This window comes from Neodiprion pinetum, chromosome 3 (assembly GCF_021155775.2).
Source record: "Neodiprion pinetum isolate iyNeoPine1 chromosome 3, iyNeoPine1.2, whole genome shotgun sequence".
In the NCBI taxonomy this organism is placed as follows: Eukaryota; Metazoa; Arthropoda; class Insecta; order Hymenoptera; family Diprionidae; genus Neodiprion; species Neodiprion pinetum.
The window spans coordinates 42,594,325-42,613,820 of record NC_060234.1 but is presented as its reverse complement, the minus strand read 5'-3'; the positions used below and the strand labels follow the sequence as shown (position 1 = coordinate 42,613,820).

Genomic DNA, 19,496 nt, shown 5'->3' with positions numbered 1-19,496 from the left:
GGTCAAACATATTTCCTGGAAATAGTAAATCATTGAACAAGATTACACATCTGAAGATACGTTAGCTATTTTATTACCCGTAGAGCAACAACTTACGTCAATGACTCGAAACTAGTTTTTAATTTATGCAAAAAATATTCTCGCGGATAAAAAAATATAATTAAGTGTGTTACGTCAGACGTAACACTGCACTTTTTCCCCCACTTATTGCTCCTTATTCTTACATTAACTCTACGGCCTCTATCCTGTCCTTCTATCTCCTATCTTTGTCCCACGCCACTTGTTATACCTCTTACTCAGCTAATTTCATTCCCCTCGCGCTGAATTCTCACACTTTTCTCAATTTTTTTACTATCACAAATTTCATTTGTTCAAATTTTTCGTTTAATATTTCTTCTTTTTTTGTTTGCCAAGTCCTCAGTTTCGGATTATTCATCTATAATCCACTTACCAGATCATCGCGCAAGTTCGTCGGATGGATCGCAGACTCTTAGCTTTTCAATGGCAATGAAAAGTATCGCAAAAAACTGTTTTTCCGGCTTGTTTGTTGTTTCGTCTTCTTCGTTTTTTTTTTTTTTTTTTGTTGATAATGCGAGAACTTCTGCTGATATTCAAGAAGACGGTGACATAGAACAATATATTTGAATTTTCCAAAGACAGGGCTTTTTTGGGTTTCTTAGATCAATGAGTATAATCTTCGGGTTATATCTGTTTATTTATATTTTCTCGTTTCGAGATAAAAGTAACAGCTTGGGTAAGTAACAATTATATATATCATTGAGTAGGTTATCTGATTAAGGTTTTGAATCAGGTTGTCATTGCGTTCTTGAATAGTACTAAAAATCCGTATTAATTATATGGTTCCAAGTCGACGTTTCCAAGATTAATCTCAAAGCCTACTCCGTAGTTTCACACAAATTTTTCATCTCAATGCGACGAATTTAAAAAAAAAGCTGGTTAGTTGAACATTCGAACATTTCAGAACGTGAACGATGATTGATATATCGACTTTTATTAATTATTTGGCCGTTTATCAGTGGACCAATGGCTTTTTCAAGTAAACTACAAAGGTATGGCGTCTGGACAGTATGCTACAATCGTCATTCCTATCCTTGTTGACGATGAATGAGTGCCTTCTTGCTTCTATGCCCAGATCTATCAAGTACTCCCGCTGTAGTTCATCCGGCATGCGGGACATGAAGGGGTCGATAGACGCCATGAATCCTGTCAATTGATTAAATTCAATGACATTGCTGTGTTGATCAACCAAAACAGACAACTTACCGGTGTGAGCATCGGGAGTGTCGTAAATGTAACTCGTGTGTCTGTTACTGCAGTGGCAGACCTCAAAGCCAACGTCTCGAAGCAAACTTTTCAGAGTCTCAAGCGGGCGTTCAGCGTGCTGAAATACCCCAACGAAACGGTCCACATCCTGCAATTGAGTATAATGAGATCGAAACTGTTGTTAACCATTTCAGATGAGCATAAATACTCTATGGTGTTACTAAAATATGGGTACTTTTGAGAAAATCTGGTATTCTCACGCTCTCCTAAATGTACTGTTTATTAAATGCAACGAGATTGAGTTGCCAATTGGAACCATGAATAATATTTTCACCGACGCAATGGTCAATCATACGATTTTCTGGAGAGATCCGCTACTCCAGATAGAGTGTTGAACATCTATTATCTGTAATCGAGGATGATGTTGGGTAAAAAAATTCCGAGATAACCGCTGACGTGCACTTGACGAAGCGTATTAATTTCGAGGCTCGAGTCCAATTGTAATATAGTGTATATAAACTCAAGCGTTATACAATCGCTACATAGGCATGGATATAATACAAGAATACAAAAAATACGTAAATTTTATAACGAGTTTGAAAGCAAAAACATACCATCATGTAGCGCTTGTATCAAGGTACAGCTGCCAGTATCTTGTAAGCGTCCTCACAAGGATGATTGCACACTGAGGTGAAGAGAACAGTACCTCCAGGTTGCAATAGGTCGAAGATATTCTTGAAGACTTGGCTGAATGATGTGATTTTGTAAGGCAGTAACAGTGATTGATTGGGCTGTTAAAGGAAATTAATGACAGGAACTTACCGCATGTCTTGACAACACTGTAAACAATAGAACGATGTGGCGTGATCAAATTTTTCACCTAGATATTCGACCAGCGTTGGGGACTCAATGTCCAGCTCGAGGAAAGATATTCGCTCGTTGGCGCCATATTTTTCTTTAGCGTAGTCCAACATCGGTCGGGAAATGTCAGAGCCTGTGTTCACAATATTCATTTAAAATTAGTGCGGAATAAAGTTATTGTTAGCCTTGTGATCAATGAGCTAGTTGAGACTTACAGATAACGGTAGACTTCGGATTCAACTTTGGAAGGAGTAAATCGACTACTATATGGCCGGGTCCACTTCCAATATCAAGGCACCGTCCTGACATTTGGCCAATTTCATCGGAAAACTCTTCAATGTATTCGCTGGTCTCCTCACGAACCTGTTTGTCGTTGGCTGAGTACAAGGCTGGTTCGAACATCGTTTCAAGGATGACTCTCGTCACTGGCAAGGTTCCACGGTTAAGAAAATATGCTGCAAAGGAGTATCAGTATTTATTCCCGTATGAATGAATTTTACGAACTTACTATTGCGATTTAGTAGAGTCCGTGGAGTATTGGAATGTATTGGAGCGATTTTGGTCAGAATTCTGCATCGGCTGTTGAGCCTTTATTCGCGATAAGATACGTGAACCTCAATGTTTGGAGACATGTACGTCAACGTCAAAATCGACCAGGGCACCCCCTTAAGTAGGTATGATGTATTACAGGGGTTGTAGCTTACAGGCAGTTTCTTACGTATTAGTTAGGCCGATCAGCTGATAAAATGATCTGGAAGGATTTTGGCCGGGTCCAATTTCGATCTTTATAACGGCCGCACGTATCTCTTTAACAAGGAAGGTATCCCAGGTCGATCTCTCCGATTTGATATCTTTTGTAACATGTTATTGTAGATTAAAGACTAAGCGACACGTATTTTGTTTTTATCTGCCATTGAAAACTTGAAGGTGGTGAAACCACCCTCTAAAGTGAGGCATGTCAAGGGGTGAATTGACAATTTCACCCACAAGAACATAATATTTTTCAACCGGACGAACTGGAAAAGTTTTTTCGTAACGAGAAATGAAAAATTATAACGAGAAATGAAAAGTTTAATCCTATAAAACGCATATTTTTATGCGAAATATCAATCGAACCGCAAATTCTGCATCAGAGTTGGTGATCAGGTGAAGCTTAGCGTGTTTTCATTAAAATAAATAACAGCAAAAAGTAATAGAATCAAGGAATTTGAGAAATTTAGGTACAATTAAACAATTCAAGAAATACAAATACAGCCCGAGAATTAGATACAGTTAGAGGAAGAGGTGAAAGTGAGAATTAACAAACTAGCGAGACAGGTATTGTGTGATAAGCGAGAGATAGAGATGTGTAGCCGTGATATTATTACTCGGAGCAACAATCAGCAAGTTTTACAATAGTTGATTAAAGGTAGGCTAGCATGGAATGCACAATCTAAGATCCTCAAATTAAATGTTAGCAATTCAAGCGAAAGTATGTAGAATAATATAGCGAGAGAATAGTATTATCACAGCAGAGGTGAACAGTCAAGGTAATTTTCAGGTAAAGCAGAAAGATATTAGAACTGATACAGAAAGCAGGAAATACAAGTCGATCAGGTGATAACGAAATTAAGGTAGCGATTTACGGGAAAAAGATACTCAAAGAAATATTTATAAAATATATACTAAGTTAGAAATTAGAAAGGAAATACGTAGTGTCTAGCTTGCGACATACGCGGTAGATAAGAGATAGCGATAAGACATAGAAAAGAGCACAGATATTCCTCACGTATTAAGAAAAGATATTAATTACTCAAAAATATTAGGTAAGGAAGCAACTTATAATCAAATCGGAGGCAAGGATAAACGGTGAAAATTTATAAGTCAACTAATTTACCAATCACTACGGAGAAACGATAAATTACCAAATTCAAGTAAAGCAAGGCAATTGGAGATATTCTAATCAAACGTAAACAAAGAAATAGTAAAGCGTTGCTATTCAGCGATTTCGGATCATTCATCAATTCAAGCAAAGCGAGATCAAGAAAATAGGCAATAGTTACTACACATTAAATAAGTATAAACCAGTCGCCATGTTACTTGCGACATTAGGCCGTGGCTCACACAGAGAACACTGCGAGTAAAGACAAGAAAAGAGAGAAGATATAGATAAGGTATAACACAAGTAACTTCGTAGCTTCGCAAAATAGACAAAATAAAATCTCACGAGAGAGTAGAAACAACGATGCAGATGCAGGTAGAAGAAAACTGATGTACAGACAGGATAGGACGTTAAGGAAGATGCGATTAGAGAACTACCGAACGAGAACGCGTCTGTCTGTACACTGCGCAGACCGCGTTTGACGTGCTGCTGTCACGTATTAGGTCTTATCATAAGTCGGTGGTCACTTTTATTTTTCAACTAATCTTTTATTTTTTATTTGATAATAAATGATATTCTTGTTTAACAATTAGAAGTCCCCTCCGCTATCAATGACACGCTGCCAGACTGACGGGAGGTCATTGACCCCATTAAATGTTCCACCTTCATTAAGGCTAGTAATTGCGGTGTTAATGGCGGAATCCAATTCTGGTTTGTTGTTATATCATTGATTGAGAAAGAGACGTCACTCTACTAGAGCATCGCAACAGTTCCTGAATTCGTTCTTGCCTTTCTTGTCTGGAAGGCGATCTCGGTCGACCCGACCTCAGTGCATCCTCAGTATTTGTCCGTCCCTCCTTGAACGATTTCATCCAATTAATCACTGCACTTTTCTTGATCGCGTTCTTGCTTACTGCTTTTTGCAAAAGATTTCCCGATAGTCCGGTTGAATAATTCAGCAGAGTACAAATTTTCAAAAATGCGCGTTGTTTTTGCACAGTTACAGACTTTTTCAATTCTCCCATTGTCAAAACGGCGCGTAAAAACAAATTGCGTATGTTTTCTGAAATTTAAACGTCAACACTACATAACAGTAACATAACCTCAAACTTATCACAAACAGGTGGACAACTGTGAAGAAATAAAAGTGACCACCGAATTACGATAGGACCTAATAATTGTCTTCTTATCTTGTTCGATCGCTAATTGGGTGAGCAGTTCACGTGAGACGGGTCACAAGTAGGACGGGCGGTAGTCCATCTTCACTCGTCTTCTCCTCCTTCGTTGGCATGTGCTGAAATATCAATCCGTCGATCGATACGTAGAGGGGTTGCACTCAGTTGCTTCGCTCTACGGGTAAGAAGGGAAGGAAGGTGTGCCCCTCAAGGTATTGCAGTATCGATGCGTGAGTAGATCTTGCAGTTAAAACGACGGTAATTGAAGATGCAACGATCTTACATTGTAATTGCGGCATCGATATCGAGAAGGTACAGATCCTCTGCCAACTCGTTCATGAGAGCCCTTGTACCAAGACGTCCTGGTCGCGATGGTCCTCGTACCGGATCCCCATGCTTATCATCACGTCGCAGTCCTTCGATAAAACGCGTGCGTGAGGCAACCACGTCCAGCTTGCTTTAAGTTAAAATAAAGGCTGATAAGTGATAAATGTCGTCGACGGGAGGCTTTGTTGTGGTTTTGACGCATGACACTGTACGCAATTCGGATAGGCATCCATCCGGAGTCGGATCGGCGGTATGCTGCCCTCTGTAACTGACGGTGTGACGTTGTTGACCCGGTCCGTGACCTCTGGGTTGCGATATACGGTTCCCTTGAAGCGATGTTCTTGAAGGTGGTTCACGTAGTGAGATACAAAGGTAGAAAATGGATTGGTAGAAGGTTAATGAATAAATTTCACTTAAAATTAGATAGTCGTTTCTTTGGGGTATTGGCCTTAGACGTGCCTTCGTCGTGTTTCGCGTTATTCTGTGAAGGAGGGAGTGCTTTATTATAACCCATGTGACGCAGTTCAAAATACCACGTCACAACATATATACATGTAAATTTTAAGAGAAGAACAATACTTGCGTTGTTAGATTACCGGTGCGTATTTTATGTTATACTTAAGAAACTAGATAACAATTTCTTTTTCTCATTTTTAATATCACTTGGCAATTGGTTTCCTTAAGTAAAGTACAAATATGTAATATCTAGACAACATACTATATTTATTTTCGTTGCTGTTACTTTTGTTGAAAATAATCGTTTCTTTCACCGCTTCTGCCACCAGGTCTTTAACATATTCTGACCTGAGATCGACCGGCATGCGTTCTATAAAAGGATTCACCGCCAGCATGAATTCTGAAATAAGCATCACGATCACACGATGAGAATAGATTTCTACACTTGACGATGATGATGCTGTAGGCAATTCGTCACCTACCACGATTCCTTCCTAGTGATTAAACAAAAATACATCTTACTGGTCAAGGTCTCCGGTGTGTCAAAGATGTAACTTCTTTCTCTGCGGCTGTAGTGAAGAACCTCGAACCCTTCGTCTTGGACCAAACTCTTCAAAGTCTCACGGCGTTGTTCGGTGTGCTGAAATAGCGGAATGTAGCGATCCACGTCCTGTAAACAAATCGAGGAAGCTCAGATGACGTTTCGGTCGGATGGAAAGTTGTCGAGTGTGAAAAGATCTCACCTTCATGTAGGGTTGATAGCGAGGCATGGCAGCCAACGTCTCATACGCTTTGAAGCCAGGGTTGTTGGCCAGGAATACCAAAAGGGTGCTTCCTCCTGGTCGAAGCAGAGTAAAGATGTTTTCAAACGCCTTGCTGAAACAATTAGACCGGATCAGGAATTTGCATAAATATTTCGGGACTCGTCTAGAACCAATCCGACTCTCGACCAGCAGCTATATGCGGGAATAATAAATTACCGATCGATTGAACAATTAAAACGAGTCTCCGAAAGACTGATCGTCATTTCTGCTTCTTCAGAAATTTATCAAAGGTAATGAACAATTGTCTAATCAAGACAACTGTCGAGAACTCACCGCATGTTCTGGCACCAGTGTAAACAGTTGTATGATACGACGTGATCGAAATGCTCAATTAAATCCTTAGGCAGATCGGAAGACTCAATGTCCAGTTTGATAAAGGACAGTCGTTTGTTGTCTCTGTATTTCGACTTCCCGAAATTGAGCATGGACTCGGATATATCCGAACCTGGAGTGTGGCGGAATGCATGTTTTTTTTTTTTTAGTTTGACAAGGTGTTCGCACGACTGGCCAAACGAGACGTACTCACATAATACGGTGGCCTTTGGGTGTAGCTTCGGCAAAATAAAATCGTTCACCACGTCTCCAGGACCGGATCCAATGTCGAGGCATCGTCCCGACATATGGCCGATTTCTTTGGCGTACTCCTCCGTGATGTCATGAGCATCCGATCGTTGAAGACCGTTGGCCGCCGTGTAGAGGGCTGGCTTATACATGGTCTTGGAGTTCTAAGAACACCTGCAAGGTGATCGACATTGATTTGGTAAACACGTGGGGTAGACAATTATTTCCAATCAAAAGCGAGCCAATTAATGGAAACAAAGGTTTGCTTGTTTCACTCTGCAGAAGCTTGGGTGACAATGTGGGAATAATTTACCCTACGACGTCTCACTTCCGGTTCGGATATGAACGCGAACTCCGTCAACAGTTGGAAATCCGCAATGTCTCGGTGGACCCTTCGGTTTTCGGCCGTAGTGTTTCGTCGGACCTTCAGCGGGGAACTTCTAATTCGTTGCTTAATGTTGAACTGGTAAGTGCCTCGGTCCCCTTTCGACTTATATAGCCCTCTCTGCCACCACTCCGCAGTCCAAGTCACCGGGTGTATCTCGTCTTTAACATCGCCTTTGCATTATCTCGGATATTTTTTATAAAAATAAGTATCCACCATTCAACGTCGGTTCCAAAGTTGAAAATACTTTGCCCGATCTTCTGCACGATTTTTCAAGCCAAGACCATGATTATCCTTGATTCTGCGACTGTTCTGCTCGATTAATTATACCATTTCTTTTTTCAAAATTATTTTAAGACTCGAAACAATTGACCTCAAAGTGAAATGGTCAATTGGTTAAACATTCTGCAAATAGGGATTCATCGATTTAGTTTTTTGATAGAATGATTTTTTTTTTTTTGTTTTTCTTACAACTTTACACGATTACCGTTCATCTCTGATTTATTCTCTTAGCGTCGTTGTTGAACGTGCCGATCGTTAACTCTTGCACCGAGGAGTGATCCTTTATTCAGGGTGCAAATACAGACAAGAAACTAGTAGAAGACCTCCTTGGTGTACTCGACATCAGTAATTTATACTTCGCGGGATTATTTTCACTCTTTTTTTTTTTTTTTTTTTTTTTTTTACGACTTCTTTTTATATTTTCCAATTTCCCAGAATAACGACGCGTCTACTCTCATGAATAAGAAATATGAAACTCAGCCGATGTCCTCAAAGTTTTCGTGCCACAAGAGAAAAGATATTACCGCGCAAAATCATTCGCGAGAATATTGAAAATTGTATTTTATTGTACGAGGAGTATGGATGGGAATTATTGGCACTCGATTATTCACCGATGGTATTCATCTAATCGTACAGATAATATCGGGTCCCTTGCTCGATGCAAACGGATATTGTACAGCCACTTTTAACGATATAGATTCGACGGTTATTGTACGGGGAAACAAATGGCACAAGAATATCTTCATACGAATATGATCAAGGCACGACGTTACAATATCACAAAGGAATGAATTATCTCTGGGTCAAATAAGTTACCTATTGTAAGAGACTCGTCAGAGGTGAACATGGAACAGCTATTTTTGTCCCAAGTTAAACCCTCCGGCGTCATTCTAAACATCTGACACACTTTCCGCGTTTACAATCCCGATCTATTCACATTCACTTTTTCTAACATGTCTCTTCGCCGCACACCATTCAATAATTATCACCATATCGTTGTCGAGCCATTTTTATTCTCTGTTCTCCATTACGCAGATAATGTAATATTATTACCGTAAAGCTTGTCCAAATAAGCGTTTACTTATACTTGAATTACATGGACGAAAGTTGTCTCAGTTAAGAAGAAATGATTGCAATGCGGTGACGATAAAGATTCCTTGATGATGTATAGTTAAAGCCGCAGGATCAAGTCAAAAATTGAGATGGAAGTGAATTGAAGTATCAGTAAGGCTGGATAAGGTGAAATCAGAATGACTTATCAAATATCGTACAGAACAAAAAAGACTGCTTTGCTAGTTTAGTTTTTTTTTTTACAATTAGTCAAAAGCCACGATATCGCCTATTCCGTTGATCCGATTGAATTCGACAAGGTGAAAATTCTGCTGGCCGGCCGATCCGAAATTACTGTGAATACTTAAACGGACCATTCGTAAAGAACCCAAAATATCGCGCAGGTGAGGAGATTCGCTGACAGCGATGGCAAAGAGTGAGAAGTAGATTTTCCGGTTAGGATGGAATTGGGAAAGTTTTTAGGTAAGGTCACGGTCCTTCGTTGGTTCGTACGAAGGGGTTGTCAACCGTCCGGAGGAGGTAAGAGTCGAACGGACGGGCACTCGGCCAAAAGGCCTCTCGTGCCTCGGCAGCATAACAACATTCTCAGTCCCAAATATTGATGAGCCAGAAAAAATTGAGCACTCGCACTGTACACGTCGAGAGACACTCGGCTCGATTTTCCTCTTGGCTGCAGCAGCATCGCGGGTCTTTCGTGGCCAGTGCACTCCTTCGGTTTCGTCTTACCCCTCCCCGCCAAGCCACCCCGCCCAGCACCCTTTCTCCCCTTGGTCTTGGAAGGTCAGGTTGATTCGAAATATCAAGAAATATTCTCTCCATTGCGTCTCTCGGCGTATCGTCGCCTCTTTCAGGCTATGCAGGGTTCGGTGCATACTGCATGCATGAGAGGCGAGTAAAGAACGCGGTTGTAAAAAATAAAGCAGTGAAAGAAGAAGAGCGAAGAACGCTTCGGGGTACCATTACAACCGTCTATTTTGTGTGAGGTCGTGAACCTGCGCCAGCCGACGCGATGCCGGCCCGGGAAGGTTGAGAGTCCCAATTTAAAGGGCCCAAAACTCGTCGAACGAGTTGAATGGCCTATTTGCTTCGTGCCAAGGACCAGCTTAACTAACCTAGGGTAGAGAGCTGCTTGCTCGGCGAGGTCCGATCCGATGGGTCGGAGCATCGCGAATGAAACCCGGGATTTCAGGCATCTTTAGTATCTACCTTCGATCGCGTTGAGAGTCCATTTTGCAACCCATCTCGAACCGTCGTGCAGCATCGAGCGTCGTGGCTATGACATTGCAATCTGTCTTTTGACCTTCGCAATCATCACGAATAGATTCGTGCATGGTATTATTTCCACCATAGTTTCATTGGCGATTTCCACTATCCCAAGGTAGGGGCAGGTGGTAGACGGGAAGCATCTGCATTAGTTATAAGGGATGCTCTCAAGGACTGCATGGAGAAAATTCTCCTCGCGGCGTTGACGAACTTGAAATTCAATAACAATTTGCAGTACTGCTCCTGCAGCGCGAGATGGAAGTTTCGAACTAGAAGCTTGCAGGACGGCTCGACGTCAAGGCTGCATCGAAGGCTCTCCGAACTTGAGCCGCAGGATGTACAGGGTGGCGAAAAATAACTCTGGTGGTAAATTCGCGAACGGCATTAACAAATGTCACGGGGTGTTTGAAGATACTTTGCACAGAGCATAGAGGCGCTTTCCAAGGCTTTCCAATAGCGCTAGGGTTCCAGTCCTTTATCGCAACAAAACGAATCACGCAGGACTCTCCTCGTATTAGATCCTGATTTTCACTTGGAACCTTATCTTGAGGGCACGTGTAAGTATTTGCCTTTGGACGAGTGCCCTGCCCCTACTTCGGACCTATTTACGTATGCGTCGACACACTCCATACACAGTCACCCAATATACAAACTCACCCTAATCAAATACATATATTTTCGCCAGGGGGCGCGCTTGTCGTACGATCTGTATAAATATGTTATCAGATGGGTGGTGGGCTATTTGTCTCATTTATAAGTATATGTTACAAGTTCGCTTCATTCCTGTTTGATTTTCACATTGTTGCTCCAAGACACTGTACTGGCTACATGGGGGCATCTCACGTTGGTTTATATTTTACAGAAGAAATTTAAATCAGAAACACGCGTCGTTCTATAATAGAAAAGAATTACGGGCACGTACGTACGTCAGTTTGAAGAATCGTTTTTGGTGGACAGAGTCAAGTTGTTCTAGACTGTTTCAGGGATGATTCTACGCATGATGGGATCCAGGGATTGCGTTTACATATTCCAATATAAGCAATAGAACTACGGAAAGCTGCCCATATTAAAAGCAAGAGCTTCAGGTGAAGCTTTTCGGTCTCCGGTTTTTGAAGAACGCCAAAGCAATGGCGCCTCGAAGTTCTCTTCCGAATTGCAGGGTCGTATCGTCGACTGCAGTGCGCGCCTACCAACGACAAAAGGGACTCCAAGTATTTGCTGTTTACGATAGGAACTTATAACATCGCGAGGTGTACCGCAAGCATCCAATAGTCGATCAGCCCCTGCGCCAAGGAAAGATGGATGTCGGCGTGCAAGGCAATGATAGATAGACGGTGTACCGTGCCTTGCTAGGCGGCCACCTTTCCATACCTTCCTTCCTTCCTTACTTCCTTCCTTCCTTCCTTCCTTCCTTCCTTTCTTTCTTCGACTTCTTCTCGGCATCGCCATCGGCACCGCGACCACCGCCTCCCGGTGAGGCTGGGACCCTCTACTTCTGTATCGAGTGGCATAGACGAGAGCCGGAGCCGAAGCCGGAACTGAAGACGGAGGTGGAGGTGAAGGGAAGTGCAGAGAAGGCAGGCTTTGATAAATGACTCCGTGAAAAAATCCGAGTCGATACGTCTTGCTCAAGATGCGGGCAGCGGTAGCGGCAGCCTCACCACCCACCGCCTTACGTTATACCCGCGGGAAAGAAAAAGTCGAGATTGCGATTAAGTGGGACCCTGGATTAAACCGTCTTTCCCGAAAGGCCTACGTCCGTCTTTCTCCCTTTTTCGTTCTCTACGTGCAGCTCGATCACCCGGACTCACCTTTCCCCATCCCCAATTCTACTCCTCCTTCCTCATCGCGACTCTCATCTTACAGGCTTCATCTCCGAAAGGAACGGAGATCGACTGATGAGCGTCCTCTTATCCGTCGACTAGTATCTAGTCGTCGAGAAGCAGTTTCTTTCCTCTCTCTGCGCGGCCTTGAACTACTACCGCAGTAGGCCATCTGGACGTTAACCTGAGGGGATTGATTTCGTTTCCAAGATACAAGGACGGGTGTGGAGTTGTCATTTATCGTCCAACCGAGCTCCTTATTTGCCGAGTATTCCTGTTACGCTGGAACGACGGAATGCGATTCACGATTAGAAAGATCGTTTCCGAACGAGACTTTTTATTTATAATCACGTCGATTTAAAGTTTTCGTTCGTTGAAGATTGTGAACACTTATTTTAACCGTGCTCAATATCACCTACAATTAACGAAATTGAGCGCAGATACGAGAAGTTGGAATATAATATTCAGCCTGTTGTTAAGAGAAAAATTGAGAATCAGATATGACGTGCTTTATAATTGATTCATCGTTTGTGCGGACGGTTTAACTGGAGGTTATTTTTGCCAGGTCATCTTGTAGCGTGCCAAAATGGCGACTGGCAGCGAATTGCATTATACAGTCGGGCAGGTCCGAATGGTCCTGCGCCATGATTTCGCGGGCCGGATCCGAGGCAGATGCTATCCTCCATTAATCTCGGGGAAATCAGAATTAGCATAATTGACGGAGTGGAGAACGCGTTCCTACCGTGCGGTGCGCCATCTTGTATAATTCGCCGATATATCTCACTCGGCGTCCTCCTCGAGCTTGGCATATAAGATCCTCGCTCCTCTTCGCCTCCCGATTCGCGGTCCGTTGTTCCGTCAAACGGTCATCCAAGTCCCCATATTCGCCCGCTTATCAGTTATACCTCGGATACCTTAACCTAAAACACGATCAACGCTTCGCAAGACGTCATCGCCGGGACGTGGGTGCAGCTCAGGGAGGCGGGTGTAAGGCTCTCAGGGCGACGGAAGACGCGGTGGGACGAGGCGGCGTTGCAGGGGCGGATGGCGACAGAGTCACATCAATAATACATGTCGTCTGCCGCCCCCCGCCTCCCGCCTCCGCCGTCGTTGTCGCGACGCAGTTCCTCCACCGCCGCCTTCCATATCTTAAGGCTGGGAGCCCGGAGTCGCGGGATCGCGCGTTGACGCAGCTGACCTTTAACTCGGCTCATTGTTCGGCCAAGTTTCGAGAGTCTTGGCTTGCGGCGTAAAGTATCAGGACCATCCTAGGCTTGCGGTTCCGACAAATTTTACTCCGAGGTCCCATTCGCCGGCTCACTTTTTTTTTTCTTCTTCTTCTTCTTCTTCTTCTTAACAGATTATCCAGTGGATTGTGTACTCTCGTCAACTTTTCTCGTGCTCCTAGAGGGACTATTTATCAACCAGATATTCTCACTCTTCAGGTGCACGGATCTCCACGTATCGCTACATTTATTGCATAGTTGGTCGCCAGGCTTGCAACCTGCGGATCGTCATATTTTCACAACGTCACTTTTAAAGTCGGGCTTCATTCGTTTCGTTTCATGCTTTGGTACCTGACAGTTCTGTGCTCGGTGCCAAACGGAAGTAAAAATATTTGCGCTGGTTTTGAATTTACGAAGGAATGTTTTTGCGGCTGCCATTTTGGTGCAGCCTTGTCTGTTTCTCTGGTGCTTCAACGGCCCCTCGTCAATCCTCCCCTCTTCTCCTCGTACTCTTATAGAGGTCCTCCTCCCTCCATTTCCCCCGTTTGCCGCGGAGCGAGGCACACCAGTAGATATTACCGAGAGAACCATCCATTTTAAATGTCCCCCTTAAATCTCCAACACCAGCAGCACAGCACCCACTGCTGGTTCCGTTCGGAGCTGATCCCCGCTACCTTCTCGGTCCCGGTACCGCCACCACCGCCCCTAACTTTTATATCCACCTAAATCCATCCATTTTAAATGACGGATATTTTCTCCGAGCGACTCTCTCTCTGTATGGATTTTTATATTTTCCTTGGTAAGGTTGGAAAGGAAGGTTGGGTGGAGGGATAAAGTCGGGGGGTGGAGATGAAGGTACGGAGAATGCGAGAGAAGAGGAGAAAGAAATGAAGCGAGGGTGGGAGTGGGCGGGGGGGGAGGGAGGAAGAGGCAGAAACCAGCGTAACCTGCCGTTCAAGGAAGGGCGAGGGGGTGCGGTTTATTGTCGGTGCTCTGATAAAAGAAGTGTTTTTGCTTTCGGCCAAGGACGCGACGCGCGCCATTTTTTAAATTCAACAGAATTGTAAAATTTGAAAAAAAGTATGAAGAAAAATCGGATAGCTCAAAATAAACACTGCAAATGTTCATTTCGGTTTCTGCTACATAAACGCCATGTGAACATTTACAGGTATACTCTACGGCTTTACATGTGCGGCTACAGCCTGCACAGTATGCAACACTGCACGCACTACAGTATCCCGTAAAGCGATTGTTAGGCATCGAGAGATAATGCTCCGTGGTAAGAAGGATACCATTCGATACGCCCTCAATGCTGAAAATGACGAAAAATTAAGAAGCATAAATTCTGCAGTAGTAACTAGTGACAAATTTCCAGGATTAACGCAATTTCATTTCATTTTCAAGCCCGTGATACCTGGTGATTTTCCGCTAAGCCAAGATGTTAAGCTTTCAATCATAGAAAGCTACGTGAACGTGATGTTCGGAGAGACTTGATCATCAATTTCTATTTTTTCACAGTCTGTTTTCATTCGTTGAATATTCATCAGGGGATTTAATCAAACGCTTATGGATATTTGGGTCCTCTGTAAACGCCCGTCAAAGCACTAAAATGGATGTGAACATCTCACGGTGTCGAGATTTTCCATCAAAATCCACCACGAAATTCCCGCTGCGCGGTGTAGTGTCAGAGTGGAAGACGTTCTATCTCTTTAAGAGGACAGTGCCTCTAGATCGATACGGCCAGCAATCATATTTCCAGGTAAATGTGGGTTCTTCCAGTCAACAGTGCGATGCTGTATGATTCGAGTTCAGATCGACAGAGGTGACACGTTGAAAAACTCCTCCAATTCTAAACTATCGACCAAGGATGTCCCAAAACTTATAGACTCTAGCAAAATCGTTCGACTCTGGCTAATCGTAAGTGTAAATATGGGCATGGATGGATCGTCCATCAGATAAACGTCAGGCGTCACGTCGACGCTGCATTTTAACAATATATTCTCGTTTAGTGAGTTTGTTTTCTGTTGTAATATCTAGTATTTGTAAATTTAGTAGGTATGCAGACACGCGTTGGCATGCGTACATGTATGAAAGTTTGAAAGAATCCCCGTGCGGATGTAGGAATCATAAAAGTAAAAGGGGGGGAATTTTGCGTTCGTAGATTGTGCTCTGCGGTATTCTGCACCCTCGCGTTTCCCCTCTCCGCACACACACACATACACACGCGCGCACGCACATATAGGTACGTGTATAGGTGTGGTAGTTTCGCGGCATTTTCCTGGAAGCACACCATCTGCTCGCTCGAAGTAACAAAAAATCCTCGTATTCCTGAGAACTCGGCTGGGTCTTAGCTTCGCCGGTGAGCTTTAGGGCGTCGCGAGTTGGATGGGATGGGATGGGATGGGATGGGGGGAAGGGGGCGGGCGGGGGAGGCGGAGGGTTGGGAGCTTAAGTGCTTCGCTGCCGAGTGTCTGTCTCCTTCTGGGATCGAACCCAGAACTCTCTCTCCAGGATTCCCTCCCTCCGCTACGTTCCTCCCGTCCACCCACCGACGTCCCTCTTTCTGGGATCGAAGCGTCGCCCTCTCTGTTCTCGTCGGGAACGTCGGGGCGTTACCGCCTCCCGACCTCCGGCTGCCACCCTCAGCCCCCGGAGCCGGCGCTGCCACCCCGCTGCCGGTGAGGGCTGCAGTCGGCATCGGGGAATGCCATTGGTTCCGGCGACACTCACAGACCAATGAAGAGCACAAATACGGGAAACTCGCCGCGAACGAAATCCTCGCGACTTCTCTCCGCTGCGCGCAGGACGACTTCGCCAACCGAAGAGCCACTCCTACACCCCTAGAAACGTAGGTTCGATCCGGTACCGCAGTCACATCCGAATCTGGGAAACTCCCGGATTGGTCCGGGCAACGGAAACGGAGGAATTCTCCCATTGGCGAGGATTTCTCCGTTACCACTGTACCTCCGAGCATTTTATTGGAGAAGTTTATACGGAGGCTTCTTCTCGCCGACAAGCCTTTTCATTGGCCTCGGTAGCACCTGGTGTCAAAACACCTCGGGGAACCGGAATCACCGCCATTCCATTCCTGAAACCCTGAATCCGATGTACAGTACTTGTCAGTGTAAGCTTGGAAACATATTATGTATTTTGCTGAATTTTTGAAATTACCATCTTCTCGCTAGTTTTGAAAAGTTCTTGCACCTATAACTCGCGAATCCCATGTGGTGCATTTTTACTGTACTATTGTTACCTGTTCCCGCATGTTTTGGAATTCAAGGTAATTTCCCAGGGGCCGGCATCGCTGGTAGGGCCGCCTGAGACCGCGTATACATACGTAGGTGAGTAAAAGTGCGAGAATGAGAAAACTGCCAACGACTTTTAGCATCCTGAGGAACGCGGTAAGGGGGTGGTAAAGTTATTCTACGGTGTTTGACTAGGTCCGGGGGTCGACGGTCGCCTGAATTTCGTCGCACCGTCGTACAGTCTTGTAAGCCACGCGATATTTCGAGGGGCTTGAGGAGATCCGCGACTTCAAACTTGCACGTTTAAGCCCTGCAAAGCCTCGCGTCACGTATGCCAAGAATTTCCCAAGTACTCGGTTTCAAGTCTGGAGGCTTTTCAAGAAAGTGGACCCGTCGTTGTTAGCGACAAAGTGATGATAACGAAGAGAGAAAACAGTTTATTTCCCTTATCAGTAATCCTTGGACTTACAGAAACTTTTCATTCTTCATCAAGTTGCATATATGAAGCTTCGATCGTCTTTTCGTTCAGTCAATTGGTTTTAAGTTTATATTGAAATTCGTACGAGACACATATTCAAGAGGGTTCTTTGAATAATTTTATCGGCTGAGAAGAGCTTTTTTAATCAGCTATTTTCCAATTTCTTCGTCGATAAAGATAATTTATGAAAAATTCTACGTATTTTGATTATCCAGCAGCAATCTTGATGACAGTGGAAAACAGCAAACTTCAGTAATTGTTTGCCAAAAGTTGCGTAGATATTATCATAGATGCACGTTTTTTGAATAATCAGGAACTCGAATATTGACTGATGCAAATTGTCACCAAACCCTCTTTGCCCGTCACTTCCACTATGAATCATGCCGACGTCTAATCTGCTGACTAATTTCGCATGTTTTCGCTTGACGAAAAGCAGTGAGAACCGTTGTTGGAAAGTTAAATAATTGAAAAATTTCGTTGAAATACCCCATTTTTGGAATGTCAATCGACCGTCGAGGTGTTTGCATCTCGTGAAATTAATTACATTCCCGCGTTCCGACCTCAGACTGGAAAGAAAAAAAAAAAAAGATTTCTCTGGAGTCAGAAAATTAAAGTAAAATGAGTCTAGCTGAAGTGTATTTCGAATATTAAGTTTCGATTACAAATAAATGAGCAACACGTAACTGTTTAGTGTGATCACAATTGTCGATACTAAATTTTATCGTGATTGCAACGGCAAGTTGTTCGCACAATGCTTACTTTGTTAAATTTTTCAATCGAATAAGTCCTTAACATTACTTTACTTTCGCATCATCATTAAATTATGTCATCAGTCAGAAAAAAATACAGAACGAGTGACTATATCCTAAAAGAACAGTAACATGTACCGTAAACTTTGTGGTTACAGCTAGAAAAGTAATTTTCACTCGTTAACAAGAAACATATTTTTCGGTTGTGGTTGAAAATCAAAAACATATGGCAGTTGGAAATTGTTCTTGGTGTGCTGAAAATTGTGCGGCTTTAGCGTGAACATTGAAATTTTTATAACGGGCCATGTAGCGATGGCCACTCAGCTGAAAAATAATCAATCGAGTCTAAAAAAATAATCGAACACGACTCGATTGAATCCGTAAAAATTAATCGATTAATCGATTATTTCGTATTCTTTTTGAAATGGTGCAATTGAAACCAAAATTTCGTGAATTTCAGTACGTAGCGTTAATGGTTTTTTGGAACGCGTAGCGTTAAAGGAAAAGTTTTTTGATAATCCATAGTTTCATTCAAAATATTTTTCAATTTCAGGGAAAAATATTGATTCATCTTTCACTTATTACATCAAATAGATACTCAGTAAGCAAGACAATGACAATAATTGATACTTTAATCACATAAATTGATATTGTGTTGCATCGTTTATGGAAGTAAAGAACAAAAACCGATTGCGAGGAAAAATAATCGAGGCGGTTCATTGATCGAGTTTGAAAAAATAATTGATTATGCTCGATTAATCGGGAAAAAATAATCAAAAATCGGGCCAAGGAGTCTGGAAAAGAGGAAAAGGTCTGCTTTCGCAGGCCTGCATGTGTCACATGTCGCGAATTAAGCCCCACGGCGTCGTTCGCCGAGGTAGGTAATAACCGAGTCGTGGCACGCCTAGTGGCATCCCTTACTACGGTGGTAAAACTCTTTCTAGCCACCCACATGCAGCTGGTCCTGGAATCTGAAAAGCACTACCGTTGGCGAAGAGCTTGCGCGAGCCGCCGCGTAAATTGAATAGTTACAGAGAAGTGCGGAGCTTGCGACGTTCGGCTGGAAATCTTTAAAACTTTTTGGAAAAAGTTTTAACTTACATTCTTCCATGAATCGTTGATTTAATTGTAGTTGTTTATATACCGTTGTTATCGTTGAGTGAGCGCCAATATCACCGTCAAGCATTTTCAAAAGCTCATAACGGACTAAGGCTTTAAGTACGCGTAGATTCGTGCAATAACGATGCACGTATAATGCAATCAACGCTTCTTCCGCAAAGAATAACTTTATCAGAATTATGTATGGCTCTACGAACCGAAATATCGAGTTACGTCTTACACAAAATAAGAAATAATCTCATTTTCTCAGGGCTCTTGGCTTTCTTGTTTTTCATTTTTCGTACCGCGGAGCTGATTCATTAGCGTCTAATTAACGGGTGAGTCAGGGGATGAAAGTGCGGTTATAAAAAAATATACGGGGAAGTTACGGTGTATAAACTGCATCGAAAGTAACTGCACTTGCCACCGCGTCGTCGTAATTACTTGATTTATTATTTCTCAATTCGTACAGCCGATGTGAAAAGCGTGTTGAAAAATTTCCAACACTGGTTATAATGCATAATATA

General features: G+C 43.1%; 2 protein-coding genes across 12 annotated transcripts; both read right to left on the bottom strand.

Annotated features, from left to right (window-relative positions):
• Positions 1-696: 696 nt before the first annotated feature.
• Positions 697-4,465, bottom strand: LOC124214451 (juvenile hormone acid O-methyltransferase-like). Of its 11 annotated transcripts, none has more exons than XM_069134584.1 (7): positions 4,352-4,458; positions 4,193-4,258; positions 2,654-2,996; positions 2,361-2,600; positions 2,107-2,278; positions 1,899-2,031; positions 1,294-1,432 (listed from the first exon to the last, which is right to left on the bottom strand). In XM_069134584.1, the coding sequence occupies exons 4-6, from the start codon at positions 2,545-2,547 to the stop codon at positions 1,917-1,919; spliced, it is 474 nt and encodes a 157-aa protein (XP_068990685.1). In that variant the 5' UTR covers positions 2,548-2,600; positions 2,654-2,996; positions 4,193-4,258; positions 4,352-4,458; the 3' UTR covers positions 1,294-1,432; positions 1,899-1,916. The 11 variants fall into 11 exon arrangements, 10 of the variants coding, with proteins under 10 accessions (XP_068990692.1, XP_068990685.1, XP_068990686.1 ...); XM_069134585.1 differs by having other exon boundaries at positions 4,225-4,258; XM_069134582.1 differs by lacking the exon at positions 4,193-4,258.
• A 1,680-nt stretch (positions 4,466-6,145) lies between these two features.
• LOC124215550 (juvenile hormone acid O-methyltransferase-like) lies at positions 6,146-7,819 on the bottom strand. Its single transcript, XM_046619065.2, has 6 exons — positions 7,663-7,819; positions 7,315-7,523; positions 7,062-7,233; positions 6,708-6,840; positions 6,487-6,634; positions 6,146-6,364 (listed from the first exon to the last, which is right to left on the bottom strand). Exons 2-6 carry the CDS (start codon positions 7,499-7,501, stop codon positions 6,168-6,170), a joined length of 837 nt encoding a protein of 278 aa, XP_046475021.1. The 5' UTR covers positions 7,502-7,523; positions 7,663-7,819; the 3' UTR covers positions 6,146-6,167.
• Positions 7,820-19,496: the final 11,677 nt, after the last annotated feature.